Below are 22,061 nucleotides of genomic sequence, written 5' to 3' on the forward strand. Positions count from 1 at the left end.
ACTCAGTGATCAAAAGGGAAGGTCACTTTGAATGGCTGACCATTGAAAAGGTTCTGGAACTAGAGGAATTCTGTGGTTGGATTGTTACCATTGTGACCACTTGGAAAGGCTGATCCAGGAAAGGGTTTGAGAAGCAGAAGTAATTCTGCAATTCGGCAGACCCACGAAAGGGTTCTGGAAGCTTTGTGAAAAATCACACATGTTGTGTTCCCTACACAAGTAAAAGGGGAGTTTTGATTGCCACTCACCTGAACAGGACACTTCTCTGGATGCATCTTGACCAGGATTTTGAGTTTATAAACAGACTTTCCCACCTACTTTGAGAACTTTGCATCAATTTCAAGCCTACACATCAACACTGAATTTCTGAAACTGAACTTTGAACTGCCTTTTGAGAATTGTGCCCTAGCTGTAGTGGCTTGGTGTATTCCACATATGTACAAATAGATTCACAAATAGTTGGAGTTGAGTAGATAAGTTTGGATAAATTAGATATGGTGTTATAGTAATGTTAATTAATAATTAAAATACTATTTTAAATATACCACTGTCTGGGCAGATTTCTATTGCTCCACTTGTTGGGACGAGTGCAACTGTTCGTAAGGTAGCAGTCATCATGATTGCTATTCCCTCACCCCTCACATTCTGCCGTTACATTGCAGTTACTTCCTGAGCTACTCCAGAGGCGGGGTTCTCAACCTTTTTGTTCCTCTGTACCCCTTGGGTATTTTTATAGGTTCCCATGTACCCCTAAAAATTAAGGATTAAAAAAAACACGACATTGTGCAATCTGACTGCAGATTACACCATGTATCGTACAGTAGTGGTTATTCTCTCAAACCCAATGTACCCCCTGAAAAGTGCAAATGTACCACTGAGGGTACATGTACCCCAGGTTGGGAACTCCTACTCTAGAGCATCTTCCAAACCCTCAATCTCTTCCAAGGGTAGAATGACACGAGGCAAGATCACCTGAAATTTCCTCAAGTAGAACACTTAATTTTGCCTTCATTGTAACTGGATTTAAATGCTGGCATTCCCTACCCAAACACACTGTGGAAGTATCTATTCAAAGAGTCCCTGATTGACGTCAACTGCTAGGTACTAACCTGATAAGAAATAAGGTATGTCCACATTCCATAGAAAATACACACAATCCTTTGGTCAGCAGTACGAAAAAAAACCAGCCAGTGTCCCAGAAAGAAAACACTGACCATTCTGTTTAAAGTCAGAAACTTAAAAAAAATTCTCAGAATATGGAAATGCGTTTCATAATGACATTAAAAACTGCAAAAAATGTACTTATTTATTACAAAACACAAGACTTCTCACATCTGCAAAGTTGACTTTTTAATGTACATTTTAAATAAACTGCTTACAATATACGTGGAATGGAGGCATTGTGGCTCAAATATATTTTAAATCAGTATAAACACTCTTGCAATATTTCCAGTTTCAATGGTCCAAATTAAAGATTTATTGTGCAATTCCAAAATCAAAGACATTCACATCTGCTACAAGAGGCTCTTGAAAATTTAACACATTCCTGTTGGGTTTTAATTCCATCCATTCTTATCAAGTGTAGCATGTGCTTCTAAAACAACTTGAAGAGTTGGCTTTAACTGCATCCAGAGATATTAAATGAGATGCAATTAAATAAATGAGATTTCTGAGCCTTGAGGGTAAACTTTTTCTCCTGGCACACAACTTATAAGATTAAGACATTAAAAGGAAGCAATACAAGAATGGAAGTGGCAGGGAAGCCCTGTTTCACAAAAAAATACTGTATTACAAAGACTTAAATTTCACTTTACTACTAAATCAAAAATATTCAACACTGCTGATAAATGAAAATGACAGCACAGAATTAAATAACGTTTATACTAAAGTCTTTGTATTAGTGTAATACTATATGCAAGTAAATAGCAATTAGTTTTTTTTTTAAAAAGTAGTTCATATTTTCCGAATTGTTAAATGCAAAGATTTTATTCTAATTTACTGAAGCAGATTACAATAAAAATAGAAATTAAACATTTTTAGGCACTGCATATGCACTAATGTTGCCTGATGAAAATCTTAGTGATGACAAGTTGTCAAAGATTTTTAAGTTAGATTGGGTCACTTTTGAAAGTGATTGTAACATTTTCCACTGAGGAACTTTGATTACAATGTATGAAAATAATTTTATAAACCCATGAATAAAGTACCACTGCTTGGACGATTTAACTTTCCACACACACAACATACAAAGTTAGGTTTCTGATAGCTGCAATGCAACATCTTGGAGGTAAGCCAGACACTTGCAACAATGTACTGCTTGTTTCAAAGGCTTGAGCATCCCCTTTTTACAGTACAATTGAAAGCTTTCCAATAATTTAATGGGTTACATGTTTTAATGAACAGATTACAAGTAAAAACACAAATAAGACTTGTACTTTGCACAAAGCATCAAGCCAGCAGGTGCTACACAATGCATTTGGAATTAGAAGAGGCAGCTTTGGTGTGAACAGTGTGGTTTGCAAATTTAATTAATACTAACATTTGCTTCATTAACTTAAGATCGATTTCCAAAGTTCAAAGCGCTGGTAGGAATTTGGGCAGTACAGCTTTTAAAGCCAAACTTTAGTTAATAAGAAATAAGGACTTTGTGGTTTAAGGTTTGAATTTGGCTTTGGACCAAAATTTGAATACTAAGTAGTCAAAATTTAGTAAAATTTAATGATTATATGCAAACAAAAAAAAAATCATCAAGCCATCATATTACAAGGATGCAGAGTGAGTTGAGAATTCTCCTTTCAAAGTAATTCTGTTACATAAAGATTTGAATTTATAGAAACTCTAACATTTAGTGAAACTGATGTGGAAACAATGTTTTACAGAGCGAACCTGCAAGAGTAAACTATTCTGTTCCTAATCTCCTTAAAACCCATGAATTCTGAAAGGCCACATTTGGATTATTCAAATGTTAAATAGTGTGGGGAGAGGGGGTGGGGGAGAAATTAAAGAAAATAGACAACTCATCAGTGTTTTATATAGCATGTTAGGCACCTCCAGACTTTTTCTAAAAAAAACACCATTGCCACAAAATACAATTTGGCACTTATCCCTAATGAATTATAAACACCTGTGTATTTAATGTTGGAGTTTGTAACAAAGTAATTTTATAGATTTAAAAAATGTAGACTGTCAGCATTGCAAACAGGGCATTTCGGCCCACGAGCCCATGCCACCCAATTTACATCCAATTAACCTACAACCTCTGGTGCTCTTTGAATGGTGGGAGGAAACCCACGTAGACATGGGGAGAACATACAAACTCCTTTCAGACAGCACAGATTCAAACCCCAGTCCTGATCACTGATGCTAGAAGGGCATTGCGTTAATCGCTATGCCAACTGTGCCACTCTATAATAGAGAACTTCAAAATTAGCATTCGCGCACAAGCTTATTGCACAATGGGATGGTTGAAGTAAACATATGTAACAATCATTGCCCAGAATTTCCAAAATCTCACTGCAGACATTAAACATTAAAGCAATTTATAGTTTTACAATGATCTTGATACTTAATCAAATGGCTTCAAGACCTTTCAGAGAATCTCACATTGTCTGATATTTTAAATCAGATCCAAGGGTATATTTATCGAAAGTGATTAAACAACAACCCTGGATTATCACTCAAGACCGCAAGAGGCATTCAAAGCAACAAACCGTAAAATTACATTTCAGTTAGGTAACAATTGCAATACTGGTGTTAAATGTTATCTCCCTACCCAATGCAGATAAATTGCATGTTGGCAGATGACTATATGAATAAACACAGATCCAAATCAGGATATGCTGATCTAAAGATACCCAAGCTTCTTTTTAAAGATAAGGGATGTATAAATCAGTGAAACTGGATCTGATGTAATAGTTATGATCATTGGACTGAATCTTTTATTGACCTTTCCTTTTAAGAACTTTTAAAGTGGGAATAACTAGAAACCATTGCTATACAATGAAGGTGAAGTGCAAATTAAGTTTAGGGTGAATTACTTCAGTGATGAGTCCTGCAACTATCCACTGCCTAATAATGCATTGTATTTGGACTTGTTTTCATTGAAACTTACATTTTGAGTGATTTGTATTACAGTTATGGCTGAAGATACCAGAATTTGAAGTAATTAGGAGACAACATTTTATTAAAGATTCAACAAACAATTTGGCAAGCTTCCCAATATTCATTTGTAAACAATACTCCCCCTTTCAATTGGCAGCACTTTGGAAAGGCAAAAATTACATTACAGTATTAATCTTGATATTTATCCAAAACCTTGCATCTTTCAACCAAATAAGTTAAATGTTCCCATATGATAAATTAACAACCATATCAACTGAAATATAATGCACTGTTTTAAGTACAGAGACGTTACAAATTCAAATAAATTTGTGCTATTTGATGGTTACAATGTTATTAAATACATTTTTTTTTCAATTATATTCCTGGCACGCAGGAGAACAAATAAACTAGTACATGCAGGCGACTGGTTCTTCGTATATATTTTTTTTCTCCAAAAATACTTTAATGTAGCATACAAACAAGTCTCCTACATGAAGATTAGTTCAATTTTCCAAAAACTATAGATCTCAAATTTTTCACGGTATCAGTATTTCTTCCTTAATAAAGCTGATAAATTACTTGAAATGGAGAGGCTTCAAAATTTGAGGAAGTGGTTCAGTTGTAGGAAAATACCGACAATAACACATCAGATGTTTTCTCCTGAGCATTTATTGATAGATTTCTCTTTTGCCTCTCAAGATGCAAATTCACACACACACACACACACACACACACAGTTTCCCCAACTGCACGGGAAAATAGGAAACTATATGTGGCCAATGGCCACAATATTAAGTGTACATAAGCAAACATCTTAAGGCAAAGGGTATAGGGGCTGACCATCTTGTTTTAATTTTAGTATACAATTTGCAATTGTAGCATAGTGTAAAGAATCAGGAAGTTCATCGTGCTTTTCAATTTTGTCATTCTCCAAATCTTCATTTCCAAGAATATTTTGAGAATGTGCACATTACCTTGGGAAGCTTCAGCCACTTAAGGCAAATGTTTAAATCAGCAAAATACATAGAAAATTCGACATACTTGTATTTATTCAACTGTTACAGTGTTAGTGCTATTAATTGTTAATGTACAAATAATATTCGAGGCTGAAGGGCAGTCCAAGTACTTTGTCTAATGCCAGGAATTTGAATAAACAAAATGTGTACACAAGTAAAAAGGATGGAAGTTCTAAAGCAAACAGCATCTATAAAGGAGGCATGGTATAGTTTGGATGTTTCAAGAGTAACAGAACTCAAAATAATTAAAACCTCTGAAAATATTCAGAAATATCAGACACTATAATAACATTTCCCAAAATTTCAAAATAAATTAGCTTATTACACATCTCTTTCTGATCACAAACCAATGTTGCAAACGTCCTGCAAGTTCTCATGTCACGATTGTTGTTGTTGCTGGTCATAATCTGCTACAAGTCTCTTTATGTGAGCCAATTTGTTATGCAGATATTCACATCTATGTTTCTCTTCATGGTAGTTGGGACTGTTCTGAAGACAAAAGGAATGGCATGTAAATTGTAGCTGGATACATACTTCAACTCATGCCACCAATTAACAATATTATCCATATAAATATTAATTATACTGTGAATGGTTGTGCATTATTACTGGTAAATATTCTTTCAATAATGGTATGTAAATGAAATTCTCTAAGCAAAATATTCATCTCATTCCTTTTACAATGATCTTCTCCAATTTCCTACACCAAAATTTTTTTTTCAAGAAGTTATTCCACACCACACCATCGAATTGCTCTACTATTAGTACGAATGTTGTGCACAATTTGTATATTTCAGGGGATTTCATGTTGCACATCTATTCCACTGTTTCGCTTTCCTTAGTTATTTCTGGCCAATATTTAAAAAATGGTAAACATTTTCATCTTTCTTGAAAGCACAAAAACTGTACTAACAAGATAGTGAAATTTTTGACATCCAACCTCTGCAGCAAAGGGAAATAATGCCAGGAAAATAATAATACCGTATTTTGGTATTTCAGATTCTTTTAGCATTCAAGGACATGACTGCATCTTAGTTTTGCTTGTTATTCTTTGCTCATTAAAACAATTAAAAGCAGCCCAAATCATCAACAAGCAGATGTGTATTTGGGAGTTAGCAAAATTTCCATCCATATGGCACATTATGTCTCATTATGCTGATGGCTAACTGGCACATCCATAGAGAACACATTGCAACGTGATTTTAACATTCTAATGTACACATTGGCATGATTCAGACTACTCTGTTGATGCAGTGCAGAACAAACAGAGGTTAAATGGGGATCATTCCTTTCTGCTCAGTCCTTGCCCAAGAGTGTAACACTCAATTGTTGAGGGGTCAAGGGGTTGAATATTCTGCATATTTCCATTCATTTGAATGTGATTGTCAACTTTCATTAAAAATGATCACTTTTGAATTTTTCTTTGCTTGCAGGTTTAATTAAAAAAGTTAAGGACCAAATTACTGTTAATGAGTCAATTCCAACTCTATTCCAAAAAATATCTCTATCAAACTAAAAATCAGTGAAATGGGATCAATGGTATTTATCTAAAGGCAGGATGGGATGTGTGGCCCGATTCACTTGTGGAATAATGGCAAGCTGATGTCTTGGGTTTATTAGGTGCAAAATGATGGGACAACCATAGATCAGATACAATGCTGTGCACGCAAGATCTCGCGAGGCCCAGCACAAAAGTTTAGATACAATTGAATTCATATTCAGAAATTATAAATTCAAATAATGTACATTTGCTGTAACTCTGTGCTGCAAAAGAACACCAAGCTGTATTTGATAATCAAGTGCTAAATTAGGGTCTAAAATCATAAATCTGATTCAGGAAAGAGGCAAGCTAAGAAATACAAATGATGCCATCAGATGTTTGAGAAAAATGTAATCATTGTGTACTGGAGGAATCGGTACTGGGTCCACTGTTGGCTCTTATCTATATTAACAATTTAAATGGCAATATAGTTTACATGATCAGTAAAAACTTGCAGATGACACCAAAATTGGTGATACAGTGGAGAGTGAGGAAGGAATTTCAAGTTTATAACTGTATCAATATCAGTTGGGAAGGTGAGTCAAGGACCACCTGAATTTAACTCTAACTAATGAGCTGTTGCCTTTGGTAACTGTTACTAACAATTTTTGTTTATGAACTAACAATGGAAAATTCACCAGACAATAGTAAATTCAAAACAAAAGTTTTTATTAAACTATTAATAACATAACATTTCTTGTGAGTGTGTGAGAGAGAGAGAGAGAAAATCCAAACCATTACAGTTTGAGCTTGTCTGAAAAGACAATTTTAAACTTCAGGATCAAACATCTTGTGTTGCTTGAAGATTTTTTAATCACAGTTTAGAGGTAATTATGAAGCACTTTTAAACATCATATCTTCAAATCTCTAAACTCAAGTCTTTTGATGTTACCTTTTCGACAGATATTCTTAATTTGTGTTTTCACAAGGTCCCCCCCATCTTGTCAGGGTTACAGAACTGTGATCTCCACAATGATGGCTTTCTTAATCAAGAGCAAAGTGGTCTTTCTTACTTCAAAGCCACTTATTCTGTGTTCCCCTTTTCCCACAACAGTACCTTTTCTGGTTACTGCATCTCAGTCCTGTCTTACTCACAGGATGGTCAATCTCTTCAGTATGGTTTCAAAACGTCTCTCTTCCTTCAGTTATGTTTCTCTGAATCATGTGACATGACATCACCACCGTTCCAGTTTCATTTTTCCTTTAAATTATCACTTCACATCATAAAAACATCTGACCTCATCCCTGTCCAAGAGGTTTAAGTGGTTGTGATTCCTGAAAGCCTGATCACGTCACTCAAGGAAGAACATGCTTAAGTGAACAGCTGCCAGCAGAAGGCTGTTCATACACACCCATTGTCCTGGAATCAATTAAGACCCATTTCAGCTCCATTAGAGCCTGGTCCTTCCAGACTTGGTGATTCCAAAATGCATTCTCTCTCTCTAGGTGCAATGGTGTTTCTGTAAATGTGCTGTGACCTGTATATTGTCCTGTCCACCCATAACTAACTTTACATAGATAGATATGAAATACAGTTCAATATTAAACTGAACAAATGCATTACAGTAATCCAAATGAAGATGGTACTTGCATGGTGAGTGGTAGGGCCTGATACAAGTTGTTGAACAGACAAACCAAGGGGTACAGATGCATTGTTCCTTGAAAGTGGCAACTCAGGTGAACAAGGTGATGAAAGCAGCATTTGGCAGGCTATCAAGTACAATATTTTGGACATTATGATTCAGCTATACAAGGCAATAGTGAAACCACTAAAGAATAGTGTGTGGAGTTCTGGTTGACCAGCTATAGGAAGGACATCAGTAAGTGGAGGAAAGGAGATTCAACCAGGATGGTGCCTGGATTAGAAGTCTACCTTCGATTTTTTGAGGAGATTACCAGGAACGTTGAAGGAAAGGCAGTGAATATGGTCCACATTAGTAAGAGCTATGATGAAGTCCTGCATGGGAGGTTAGTCAAGAAGTTTCAGTCACTCAGTATTCGTGACCATGTAGTAAATTGCATTATACACTGGCTTGGCGAGACAAGCCAAAGAGTGGTAGTAGACGAATGCCTCTCCGACTGGTGGACGGTGACAAGAGTTGTGTCTCAGGGATCGGTGTTAGATCCATTATTGTTCGTCGTGTATATTAATGATCTGGATGATGTGGTAAATTTGATCAGTAAATTTGCAAATGACACTAGATTATGGATGCAGTGGACCACAAGGAAGGTTTTCAAAGCTTCAAATGGGAAATGGACCAAAAAAAAGATACAAAATGGCAGATGTGGACAAGTTTGAGACATTCCTCTTTGGGAGGACAAACCAGGGTAGGACTTGCACAGTAAGGGACAATGCAGTGGGGTAGAACAGAGGGATCTGGGAATACAGATGCATAATTCCTTGAAAGTAGCACCAGGTATTGGCATTCATAAATCAAAGTATTGAGTACAGGAGTTGGATGCTATGTTGAAATTATACAAGGCATTGGTGAGGCCAAATTTGGAGTATTGTGGGCAGTTTTATATGGCTATTGAGAACAAAAAATTGAAAGAGTTCAGAGAAAATTTACAAGGATGGTACCAGGACTTGAGGAGCCAAGTTGTGGGGAAAGGTTGAATATGACTTTATTCACTGGAACAACAGAAAATAGGGAAATCTGATAGAGATATACAAAATTATGAGGGATACAGCAAGTTCAATGCAAGTTGGCTTTTACCACTGAGGTCAGGTGAGATAAGAACTAGAGAACATGCATTTAGGGTGACAGTTAAAGGGTAACAGAGGGAAACGAGCTGCCAGCAGAAGTAGTGGATGCAGGTTTGATTGCAACATTTAAAATAAATTTGAATAGGCACATGGATGGGAGGGGGTATGGTGGGTTCTAGTCCAAACATAAGTCAATGGGATTAGGTGGAAAATAGTTCAGCAAGGACTAGATGGGCTGTAGGGCCTGTTTCTGTGCTGTCATGTTCTGGACGCTTAGTTTCTTCCCAGGGTCATTGATTCCAAAAATAGAGGGGAATAGGTTTAAAGTGAGAGGGAAAAGATTTAAGGGGGATCAGAGAAGCAATTTTTTTCATTCAGAAGGCAGTCTGAATCTGGAATGAGCTGCTAGAGGAAACTGAAGAAGCACATTCAATTCTGACAGCCTAAAGACATTTGGACAGATACTTATGGAAGGTCTGAGAAGAATATGAAGCAAATGCAGGCAAATGGGACAAGCCCAAAATGCTAATTTGGCGAGCACAGACAAAGGCTCTGTTCTGTGCAACTCTCGGATTCTAAAATTAGTTTGTATAAAATTTAAGAATGCGGCAGTGTTTGATACCAACATAATAAGATGCAAATTACACTGTGAAGATGGTGTACTACTTCAAAACTAATCACCAACCTTTGTAATTTTCCAGTATTCTTGTAAAACTTCTTCATCAATAATCTGCAAACAAGTTGGGATCTATTACTGGAGCCAAATGTTGCCAAAAATACATTGCATATCACAAGGTTTAAATGCCATATTGTTTAATTTGATGGTAATTTTTTTTAAAGTAACAATGCATTTCCTTTTTATATTTTGTTAGGATGCTCTGATTTGCAAATCAATGTAAATAAATTTGCCAAGAAATATTTAATTGAGTAGACTTTAAATATCTCTCCTGGAATTTATTAATCCATATTAGCTTACAACTCAAGTGAACTATTAATTGCTTAATGTTTCAGTGGAGAATTTAAAATTTTTGTCAAGTAACTGAAACATACCTAGGATCTCCTTACCAAAGTCATTTTTGCAGATGCTAAGACGTAGTGAAGTGTTTGTTCCATCACGTATGCAAAATTTAATAATCAACATTATTTCTCTATTGTAATTTTAGGGCAAATCTTGTTTAAACAATTTGATAGAATTTGATATTCTGGATGGACTTGAGGGTAAAAGGGTTACTGTGGTGAAAGTGAACTTCCAGAAAGCTGTTTATGAAGGATTAGTTATGACAGATTGATCAAGAAAGTTGAAGCATATGATGCAAAGAGGACACTGATAGCATATGCACCAAAATGGCTGAGTAACAAACAATAGAATATCATTGTGAATGGTTGCTCTTCAGTCTGGAAGATGATAAATAGCAGCATTCTCCAGGAGTGTGTCTGGGCCATTGCTGAATTAAAAAAAAAATCTTAATGACCTTAGACTTAGGAGCGCAAACCAATATTTCTAAATTTGCAGTTGATAAAACTGGGCAATATTGTGAACTGTTTGGAAGATAATAATAAATTTCAGTGAATTGTAAGCAAGATCATAGAATGGGCAAATCCATGGCAGATGAAGTTTAATGAGGGGAAATGTGAGGAAGAATGAAGAGATGCTCTATAGAATAAAGCATACTGTTCTCAAAGGGTGTAGGAGCAGTGGGACCAGGGGTATGAGCACACAGGTTATTGAAAGTGGAAAAACCTTTTGAGAAAGTGATTAATAAAAAATGATCTGAATGATCTCCTCTTACACTTCTATGATTCTAGTTACATCTACCAGTTTCACTTTTCCCTCAAATACACTAATCTTGTGGCCCTGTGGGGTTCAATTAAATTTGAGGCCTCACTATTTCACCCGAGTGAGCAATGGGATAGCAAGATCAACAGATAAAGATCAATTAGGTTAATTTTCACTAGATTTCAAAAGATCGTGGCAATACAAGCAACTACATTCTACTATAACAGGACAGATTAAATGTAGCACGGATTATCCCCATGGTCAAGGACCAGAGGTCAGTCCATGGAAAAGCCACTGCAATCTGAGATGAAGCAAAACTTCACCAGCGTGTGGCAAAGTTGAATCAGCAAATTTGGAAGATCCCCTGTGATCATATTGAATGAGGGACTTTGCCTAAATGCCCAAATAGTCTATTGTTCCTACTTTTCAGTTGACTCTTCATTCTGGTTGACTGGTGTGAGTCAATGTAAGAACAGGGGAAAAAAAAAATCTGAGAAAATTTGACTTTTTTTTTTACAAAAAAGTGATGTCTATGAATATGCAATTTCTCCTCCATGAGAATTTAAGAATTAATTTCATTACATGTAAATTTCACAGTACAGTAAAGGCAATTTTCAAGTTCCTGCAAATCAAATGCACAGGATAAGTTATGCACTCAGGATTTGGTCTGTGCCCTGATGAATAGCCTCACGTGTATGGAAATTATAATAATTTAGAACAACAAGTGACTAGAATTTGCTATAGTGGAAATGCTAATGCCAGTACCTTGTACTCTTCAGTGTTAGGAGAGACACGCTTCCGTTCTGCATCCAGCTCCAAAAATCGCTTGGTTACCCTCTCTAATCTGGCGTGCAAACTTCGGTATTCACCATACTCTGCATTAAAATCATCTTTGTAGTTTTGTCTCTGTTCATGTGACATAATGGCTGCATATTTGCTGTTGAGCAAAATGATTACGAACATTATCCATTAAATGTATTCCTTTTGCTTTCTCAGCTACAATTCAACTGAATTAGGATAGATGGCTTGACAGAAATAAGTAAAGGTGAAAAACAATTGGTACAGTAGATGTCTCCACTATTTTTCTGAAGACATTTCCAACTTGGGATGGCATAACCATAATTCAAACATGCAAAATGCCTGTCATTACTAGTTTCAGAATCTTGATTCAAGCTGTACTCTGCAGAAGTACAAACAATTCAGTTACTTAAATGATTCGAATTGTTAGCGAATTACTTCAATACTAAGACAAAAGCATGAGGCAGTCTTATGGATCAAAGAGGAAACAACAAGAATGACCCATATTTAATTTATAAAAACACTGCAGGAAGCAAGGTATTTTGTTGAGAGTGAGTGACTGAAGGGACTCTCTTTTGCTTCTCTTTCTCCTGTTAGGGGCACTGAACAATGGTAATGGCGACACTGCCTTACGTCAGGCAAAAGTTAAATATTTAATGTATTATTGTGCGAAAATAAAAAGAATCTTGAACCTTGATGTTGTAGAACAAAAAAAAAATTGCAGAACACATTAAAGAGTTGAACCCCGTACTGTATGGGTGCTGGAGACTGGCTCATGGGAATGATTTATCAGAGCCAGAATTTGAGAGGGTGCTGAGAGCAAAAAAGGCCCAGAAGCTGAAGTCTTCATGACTGTATCAGAGGATTGAATCTGGAACTCAGGTTGCCAATGAATCGAACAAGAGTCTGTGTGGCTGCAGAGGCAGTGGCAAATTCACACATTGTCTCTGAAGGGACAGTCTTGCTTCTCTTTCTCCTGCACAGTAACACTAATGGGAACTCTGTCTGCCTTATAGCAGCAGAAGGCAATTTTGTGTAATGTTACACATTCAGTATTATTACATGACAAAGGAATCTTGAATACAGAGGGAAATTCACTTAAAGGGTTACGAGTCATTGGATTTTGTTTTACTCAAGTAAGCTTGAACATTCAATTCTTGAATGAGTTCATGGGCAAATATACAAGGCTATTTTAAAAGATTCTCTACATGTCCACGTTGCCCTTAAAAGAAAAATCATTTATACAGTATTTGAGGAATCATGCTGTCTGAAAATGGGGTGCCACATTCCTCTACTGTATAACCATGACTTCTAAAGTTCTCCATTGATTGGAAAATTTTTGTGATATGCCAAGATTGTAAAGGAAACTTTATTTGCAAATAAAAATATGAGAACAAAGAACTTGTTTGAGTCCCATTTTCAAAATGTTGCTTAGCTTTTTGAAATTGGTCATTAAGTGAACCATTCTGCAGAATCTTTCTATATCTGATAATCACTCAAATGAAACTGGTGGAGATTAAGGAAGTGATTTCACGCATCTTGGCATCATAGATTTTTCCTTTCTCTGTTTTTTGAATAAAAATTCAAATTTTTTGTTAATCAATGCAAGCTAGATATCCCCACTGTATACTTCACTTTGTAAAATAACTTATTACAACAAATAACAGAAAACAAAATAGAGCTATGGGAAAAAAAATGGAAGAAATCAAATAGCTAGTGGTAGTTTATTTGATTTACTTAACTGAGGGAAGTATGCAAAAGGAAACTTCATTTACTCACACTAAATAGTCAGGTTTTTTGGTTGGTGATGTCGAATTACTGGAACCAGTGCACTTCATTTTCAATCCTGTAAAAAGGACAGAGAGCCTTGTGTATATCTGTCAAAATACAGCAGAAGGTACAAAAACGGTAAACCTTTGACCCTTGTCACACCGGCAGCTAAAACTTGAGGGAATGTTTTTAAATCGCTGTGTTGCATTTTATTATCTCATGGAAATAATGCACTTGTTTTAACCTTGGCAGATTACAAACAACAGTGGCCATATGGTCAATTCAGTCACTACCATAAGGGCTCTCAAATCTGTAACGGCATTAACTGAATTACTAACACAATGCAGGTCAAAGCTTTACAATCTCCACCCACAGCCAGTCTCCTACTGTTTCTAAATCCTCCAGACAAAGGACCATTCAGGGATTAATTTATTAAAAGCAGCAGATGTGAGTATAATGATGAAGAATTTAATTTTAGGGCCTTTCCCACCCCATGCATTTCAGGAATTAAAGATAACACAGCGTGGTTTAAACTAAAACTAGCTTAAAGTACATAGGTCTCATGCCGATGCCAAATTTTCTGCAGCTGTAAAATACAAATAACTTCCCCCCCCCCCCCCCCCCACAACACTAGTCAGGAAGCTACAAATTCTCTTATGCATAAAAAAAAACCCAATTTTCAAAACAGGTACCAGAGAAATTTAAAAGTGATATTTTGAGTACTTGCCAATTAGGGTTGAGTATTGATCAGCTATAAAAGTTTTTGCATTTTAATGTATTTACCTGGAACAACAATTTTTCAAAGGATTGTAGTATTATAGTAAGTTTTATAGGAGTACACTGATATCACCATTGATATACTTTTCCTTCTGAAGGGATTTATGGGTCAAAGCAAGTTATTTTTCATTAATTTATTGGATTGAGAAATACTTAGAATTTTCGGGTCCTGCTTCCTTGCATTCCTTCCAGTTAAAATCAGTCCAATTATAATTCTCCATGCATTTTAGGGCAAGATTGAGAGAAATTTAGAATGCTACAGAGAAAGGACATAGAAACAATGCAAGTAAGTTAGGGAGCGATTATAATGAATGCTGCCTTGGCACAGTCAAATCACTTAAAGGTTCTGTTGAATTCATAACAAAAAATACATTAGTAATGCAAATAAATGTAAAATACTGAACTTGTGGAGAAGGTAAAGGTTTGGCCTTTATTCTGTGGAGCATGGAAGAATGAGGGGAGATTTGATAGAGGAATTCAGCATTATGAGGGGTATAGATAAGAGTAAATTCAAATAGGCTTTTTCAACTGCGATTAGGCGAGATACAAACCAGAGGACGCGAGTCAAGGGTGAAAGGGAAGTTTAGGGCGAACTTTTTCCACACAGAAGGGAGGGAGTGTGAAACAAGCTGCCAGCTGAAGAAGTGAAAGTGGGCTCAATTTTAACATAAAACTTGGATAGGCACATGGATAGGAGAGGTACGGAAGGATATGGACTGGATACAATTCAGTGGGACTCGGCAGAATAATAGTTTGGCAAAGACTACAAGGGCGGAGGGGCCTATTTCAGTGCTGTAATGTCCCATGGTTCTAATTGCAGAGTGACCAAGGCTGGGAGTTGAATGTTCAAATAGATTGAATATATAGGAAGGACAAAGAGATAAAGGAGTTGGGTTGGAACTATTATGAAAAATACAACCTGAGCAATAGTGAAAAAGAATATTGCGTCAAAAAGAAAAAAATCAAGATGCTGAATCAGTCTGGATGAAGTTAAGCAGCACTATCATTGATAGGAGATGTCCACAGATTTCCAAACAGTAATGTCGGGAATGGCATCAAATAGAAGAGGAGTGCAGTTAACCTATATATAATCTGCTCAAACCACATTAGCAATAATATCATTAAGATGAATTCCTGGTGTATCTACACCATTTTTTTGTTTAAAGTGGTATAATGAGGCAAGAAGTCTGTACTGGATAGGTACTGTACATTGTGAAAGGTTCAATTGTTTGGAGTAATTTAGGGAAAAGTGACATTATCTTGACAGAATTATTATGAATTATTTATAACCAAGTCCAAATAAGCTATAGAAAGGTATGAGGAATGAATTGCAATAATAAATGAAGGAGCTCTCCCTACCACTGAGAACACCACAAGATCAAGGAACAGAAGTAGGCCATTCGGCCCATCGAGTCTGCTCTGCCACTCCAACATGAGCTAAACCATTCTCACCTCTAGTTCCATTTTCCCCATATCTCTTGATACCTTGACTAACTAGATACCTAACAACTCCCCCCAATGATCGGACCTATAAAGCTGTATGTGGCAATCAATTCCACAAATCCACAACCCTCTGGTTAAAGAAATTTCTCCTCATCTCTGTTTTAAATGGGTTCCCTCTAATTCTAAGATTGTGCCCTCTTGTCCTGGACTCACCCACCAAGGAAAACACCTTATTCACATCTACTCTGTCTAATCCTTTAAGCACTCAAAATGTTTCTAGGAGATCCTCTCTCCTCCTGCTATATATGGATGAATACATTCCTAGAGCCCGATAAACGCTCCTCATACATTAGCCTTGCATTCCAGGAATCATTCTCGTAAATCTTCTCTGAACTCTCACCAACATCAGTATATCCCTTCTGAGATAAGGGGCCAAAAACTGCACACAGTAGTCCAAATGAGATCTCACCAATGTCCCAGGGAGCCACCTTACTCTTATACACTATTCCTCTTGAAATGAATGCCAATATAGTATTCACTTACTTTACTGCCGATCCAACCTGGTAGTTAATTTTTAGGGTATCCTGCACAGGGACCCCCAAGTCCCTTTGCACTTCCAAATTTACTGCCCATCCAAATAATAATCTACCTTTTTATTTCTTCTTCCAAAATGTACAAATGTATATTGCTCAACATTGCATCTGATCTGCCATTTATTTGCTCACTCTCCTAAACTGTCCGTGTTTCCCCTGCAACCATTTGGTTTCTTCCACACTTCCTGTTCCTCCACCTATCTTGGCATCATCTGCAAATTTAGCCACAAAACCATTTAATCCATAATCTAAATCATCAATCTACTCACCAGAACAGGATCTCTTTATTCCCACCCTTTGCCTTCTGTCTGTCAGCCAATGATCCACTCAATCTAATATCTTTCCTGTAATTCCATTGGCTCCCATCTTATTTAGCAGCCTCTTATGCAGCACCTTATTGAAGGCTTTTTTAAAATCCAAATACACCACACCTACAGCCTCTCCTTGTTCATCCTATTTGAGATTTCCTCAAAAAATTCCAATAAGTTGGTCAGGCAGGATCTTCTCTTCATGAAACCATGCTGGCTTGGACCTATCAATGACATGATATTTGAGATTTCCTCAAAGAATTCCAATAAGTTGGTCAGGCAGGATCTCCTCTTCATGAAACCATGCTGGCTTAGACCTATCAATGACATGATATTTGAGATTTCCTCAAAGAATTCCAATAAGTTGGTCAGGCAGGATCTCCTCTTCATGAAACCATGCTGGCTTAGACCTATCAATGACATGATATTTGAGATTTCCTCAAAAAAATTCCAATAAGTTGGTCAGGCAGGATCTTCTCTTCATGAAACCGTGCTGGCTTGGACCTATCAATGACATGCACCTCAAGGTATTTTATAATATCTAAAGGAAATGCTGCCGTCAAAGAGCATCAGCAATCATTAAGGATCCACACCACCTAGCACATGCTCCATTCTTGCTGCTACCATCAGGAAAGAGGTTCAGGAACAGCTGCTACCCCTCCACCATAAGACTTAACAACAAACTCAATCAAGGGCTCATTTAAGAACTCTTATTTTTGCACTGATTTTTTTTCTCACTTTATTTGTTTACATGTGTATGTTGAATCAGTTTTTTTTTTGCACTGCCAATAACTGGCAATTCTGCCTCGCCTGCTAGAAAAAGGATCTCAGGGTTATATATGAAGTGATGTATGTACTCTGACAATAAATCTGCAATCGGAGTTTCAGTGAAAGGCATGGCAGATAGGCAATTGTTAATGCTTAAGTAATGCAACTATGGGGTGGTCCACCACTGGCCTACTGCAGGGGGCAACCTCTGTACCTGCAGAAGAGCATGGGGACAAGACAACACCTGGCCGGCTGTCAATCAGCCGACCTGAATGGACCAAGCCCCACCCGGTTGGGTGTCAATCACCCTCCAGGATAGAAGCCTAGTCGGCCCTTCGAGGTCACTCTCAGAGTTTACAACAGTACAATGTTACCGCTGGTTCTGTGGAAGTTTACGGCGAATAAAACCCGTTGTAGTCTTTAGGTTTTGTGTGTTTGCTTCTGTCCGATAGCGCACCGCAATTTGTCAAACATAAATTATTAAAGCTGCTATGGAAAAGCTCCTGTGTGCCGGGAGCCTTGAAATTGACCCACGCCACCCAGAAGCACAAATGTGCTTCGAGATCTGGAAGCACACGGTCAAAGCGATCATCAAGGCTTACGCCAACGACATCCTGGACTCCGATCGAAAGAGTCTCGTCTTACTTCGATCAAAGCTGGGTCCCTGAGCCTTCCAGGCACTCAAAGACTGCACCAGCTACTTGGAAGCGATGAACACCCTCGAGACCATGTATAAACCTCCCACGAATGTGGTCTTTGCAAGGTACCTCTTGAGTATCTGTGCCCAACTGCCCAGGGAGGTGGCAGAGTCCTACCTGGGATCCCTGCGCGAGTTGGCCTGACCTTGTCTGGCTGAACCAGGGGTAAATGAAAGGGAGGTCGAGAGGCTGATCAGAGATGCGTACGTTCGAGGGTTACGTGTGAGGACCATCAGGCAGAAGTTGCTGGAGGACAATATCTACTCCCTGGCCAAAACAGTGGAGGTAGTCTGAACCCTGGAGGCAGCAGCCCTGCACATCAAAGACTTTGACTCCAGGCTTCCTTAGGCATCCACGTGGTCAACACAATTGGCTGCTGTGGCCCTGGATCAAGCTGGGGAAGAAAACGTTGCTGCTGCAGGTGCCCAGCACCCTTGTAAGTACTGTGGGACTGATTGTCGATCATGCCAAAACTGCCCGGCCAAAAACCAGTACTGCTGGAGATGTGGCAAGAAAGGTCACTTCGCGAAGGTATGCCTCTCAAAGCCAGCTGGCAGCTCAGCGGCCCTCTACGACCTCACCCCCTCCCTCACAATCCCCACCACATGCAATTTCCGTGCGACGCCATTGGTCCGCAGCTACTTCTGACCTCCCCAACCCCTGCGCCCCAACTTCTGGTCTCGCCGGCAATGATCACCACGTGTGCGCCATGCGCCCGGACCAGCCCTCGTTCTTGCCAGCGCTGCCTCCCAAAGAATACAACGACGTCACTTCCGATCTACAGAATGACATCACTTCCACCGGCCGTGATGATGTTGTTCTCCCCGACAGTCAGCAGTGTGACGTCACTTCCCCCAGCGCAACTAGCGCAGCGGTGGAAGAAGGCCAGCCATGCCTCACCCTCCCATGTAGCACCGCCACCTTGGGCCGGACAGGCGCGGGCGCCGCTGTTACTGACGCCCTCCCAGGCCTCTAATGATGACAACGTGGTCAACACGGGTGTTGACCAGTCCACCCTACCGATGCACCCCATCCCTCCGGATACTGCTAACCACCGCACACTGCACCCCATGACTACGGAGAGTACCACCAGTCGACGCTCACCTCTCACGATGCCTGCAGAGGACACCGACGACCACAAATCGCCTCCATCATCAGGGAACGACGACTCGGACCCCAAGATGGTCCTAGCAGCCACCACTCTGACTAGCAACGTTCCCCACGACCTCGGGCACTCCAGAATAGGCATAAAAATCAACGTGCAGGAAATCAGCGATGGGAACATCTCTCCCAGCATGGTTCGCATCCCTGGGACTGTGCGGGCACACAAGGCCGAACCCCTGGTCGAGCAGGAGTTCCTCCTACATGCGAACCACAACTATGCCTACGTTAGGTTCAGCAGCGGCAGGGAGGACACCATCTCAACCAGGGACCTGCCACCAGCAGGAGGACAGCATCCTCCAGCCCAGGACCACGCTGGCCTGACACACACCCCCAACCCCGGACAACTATGGGGTACCCAAGGACTCACGACGATTGTGGGGGACGAACCTGCCCCCAGCCTATCCGATGCAACACATATACACCTCAACCCCTGCCACTCCTCCGCGCTGCACCACACTAGCCTCTCCGGCCCCCACACACCCTCACTGACCAGTGACCATGAGCCAGTCATACGACGGTCACAGAGACTCCAACGGCCACCGGAATGTCTCAATCTGTAAATACTGTGTATATATGTTTTGGGGCTCTTGACTGCAACCTCCTCCCCCCACCCCGGGACAATTTTAAAGAAGAGGGTGAATGTGGTGGTACACCACTGGCCTACTGCAGGGGGAAACTTCTGTAGCTGCAGAAGAGCATGGGGACAAGACAACACCTTACCGGCTGTCAATCAGCCGACCTGAATAGACCAAGCCCCAGCCGGTTGGGTGTCAATCACCCTCCGGGATATAAACTTGAGCCGGCCCTTTGAAGATTCTCTCAGAGTTTACAGCAGCTCTCCTCACAGCTGGCTCTGTGGAAGTTTATGTCGAATAAAGCCTGTTGGACAGTCTTTAGGTTTTGTGTGTTTGCTTCTGTCCGATAGCGCACCAGAAACTATAATACATTTCTTTATTGAGCAAAAAAAGTGTCCCAACCATGGTCCCAACAGAATAGTTTTCAGTACAGTATTGGTTTCAAAGTGGTCAAAGCTGTCAGAGTTAACAGATTGGAGGACGGAGCAACTGAGAACACAGCAAAATGATGAGACCAAAAATATGCTTCTACACATTTTCAAAAACTAAGTTAGTGAGGACAAATGTAGCTACCATACACTCAAATGAGAGATTTTTTTTATCATTGTGAATAGCAAAACAGCCAAGCATTTAAATGTAATACAACTCCAATTATCCAAAACGCTTGGGTCCGGGCCTATTTAAACTCCACCCCCCCGCCCCCAGAGAACTGGTTATTTTTAAAAAACAACCCAGTAGCAACAGCAAATCATTTGTATCAATGTTTAAACAACAACAAACAACAAAGGAAGGCTTTTTAAACATTAAAATAATGTTTATCATAATTCTCACAAAAATGAACCCAACGTGGCCACCAATCACCGAGACCACCTAACCACTGCTGCTGACCCCCGGGGAAGCTTCCCGGGACAGTGGAACACGCACTGGTGAGTCAACAAGCTCCTGTATCCCCGGTCACTGAAACTCCTGACTCAGAATTCTCCCCTAGGTCTATAGCACATGCACACTGGGGAAATAAGCCAAGGGAAAGATTCGGAGTTGGCATCCGATGTGCCAAGGTGGGAAGGAGGGATGAGAAGAGGAGGGAAGGGGATGGAACGCCACTGAGGCCGAGGTCCCACTCCCGCCAGGGAGCCAGAGGTCCCGAGTCCTGCCCAGAGGGAGCTCTCATTAACGACACTGGGACAAAGGATTCTTCCGATCACTTGCGGCTGAGAGACAATGGCACACAGTTTGAGAGGGAGAATTGGATTGAAAAGTCAATAGGGGAAGGTAAAGAAGAAATAGGAAGGGAGGGGGGAGGGAGTTACTGGAAATGAGGACAATGGTCATTCTAATTTTAAGTTGGGTGAATTTATTTGCAACCTTAGGTCAGGAAATTTTATTTTAAAAATTAGGGCAAAATTTATGGACTGAAAGCTAAATCCTCAGTGTCTAATAATCAGCATTCACAGCATATGAAAAGTGATAGCCATTAAAAAAAGTGGATGTACAGGTTGTCATGTTCCAAATGTTATAGATCATCAAAATTGTTCCTACAGGCTAAAAGGTGCCAAGTGTAATTTGGTTAATTTAAAGAAAATGGAGGGAAAGAGAATTCAGGACCAGTTAGCCTAACTTCCTTTGTAGGAAAAATACTAGAGTTATTACAAAGGATATTTTTAAACTATCCATGGGATTAGACAAAGTAAACATGGATTTATAATGTATGAACAGTGAATTCTATTTAACAAACATATTGCGAGTTTTCCTTTGGAATATAACTGGTTAAAAAAAAATTCAAAGAGCCAATGGATGTTTTGTTTCCCCCTCCGTACTTTATTCCAATATGGAAGAATCAGATTCAGCCAGCCCAAAGCCAGGTTTCAGTACAATCTCCTTTCCTGGTAACTTAAAACTCTCATAACAATGTCAACAACTCTGTTTCCTCTGTCACTCAACAAATATAGTGGGAAATTACAGTAGCCAAGTAACTACCAAACAGAACATCATTAAGAGGTAGGAAGAAATCAGATATCCCCATTAA

The 22,061-nt window shown here is 39.2% G+C and overlaps 1 protein-coding gene across 2 annotated transcripts in view; it reads right to left on the bottom strand.

Moving 5' to 3' along the window:
* Window positions 1–1,331: 1,331 nt before the first annotated feature.
* ell2 (elongation factor for RNA polymerase II 2) overlaps window positions 1,332–22,061 on the bottom strand; it is a 130,920-nt gene continuing 110,190 nt past the window's right edge. The window contains exons 9-12 of one of the 2 annotated variants that reach the window (XM_069891901.1): window positions 13,719–13,785; window positions 11,907–12,078; window positions 10,050–10,094; window positions 1,332–5,606 (exon numbers count right to left, since the gene is read on the bottom strand). In XM_069891901.1, the coding sequence (XP_069748002.1) occupies window positions 5,496–5,606; window positions 10,050–10,094; window positions 11,907–12,078; window positions 13,719–13,785 (395 nt within the window). In that variant the 3' untranslated portion in view covers window positions 1,332–5,495. Of the gene's footprint in view, window positions 5,607–10,049; window positions 10,095–11,906; window positions 12,079–13,718; window positions 13,817–22,061 lie in introns of those variants that run through there. The other variant, XM_069891910.1, reaches the window with a different exon arrangement.

Source organism: Narcine bancroftii, chromosome 1 (genome assembly GCF_036971445.1).
Source record: "Narcine bancroftii isolate sNarBan1 chromosome 1, sNarBan1.hap1, whole genome shotgun sequence".
Classification (NCBI taxonomy): Eukaryota; Metazoa; Chordata; class Chondrichthyes; order Torpediniformes; family Narcinidae; genus Narcine; species Narcine bancroftii.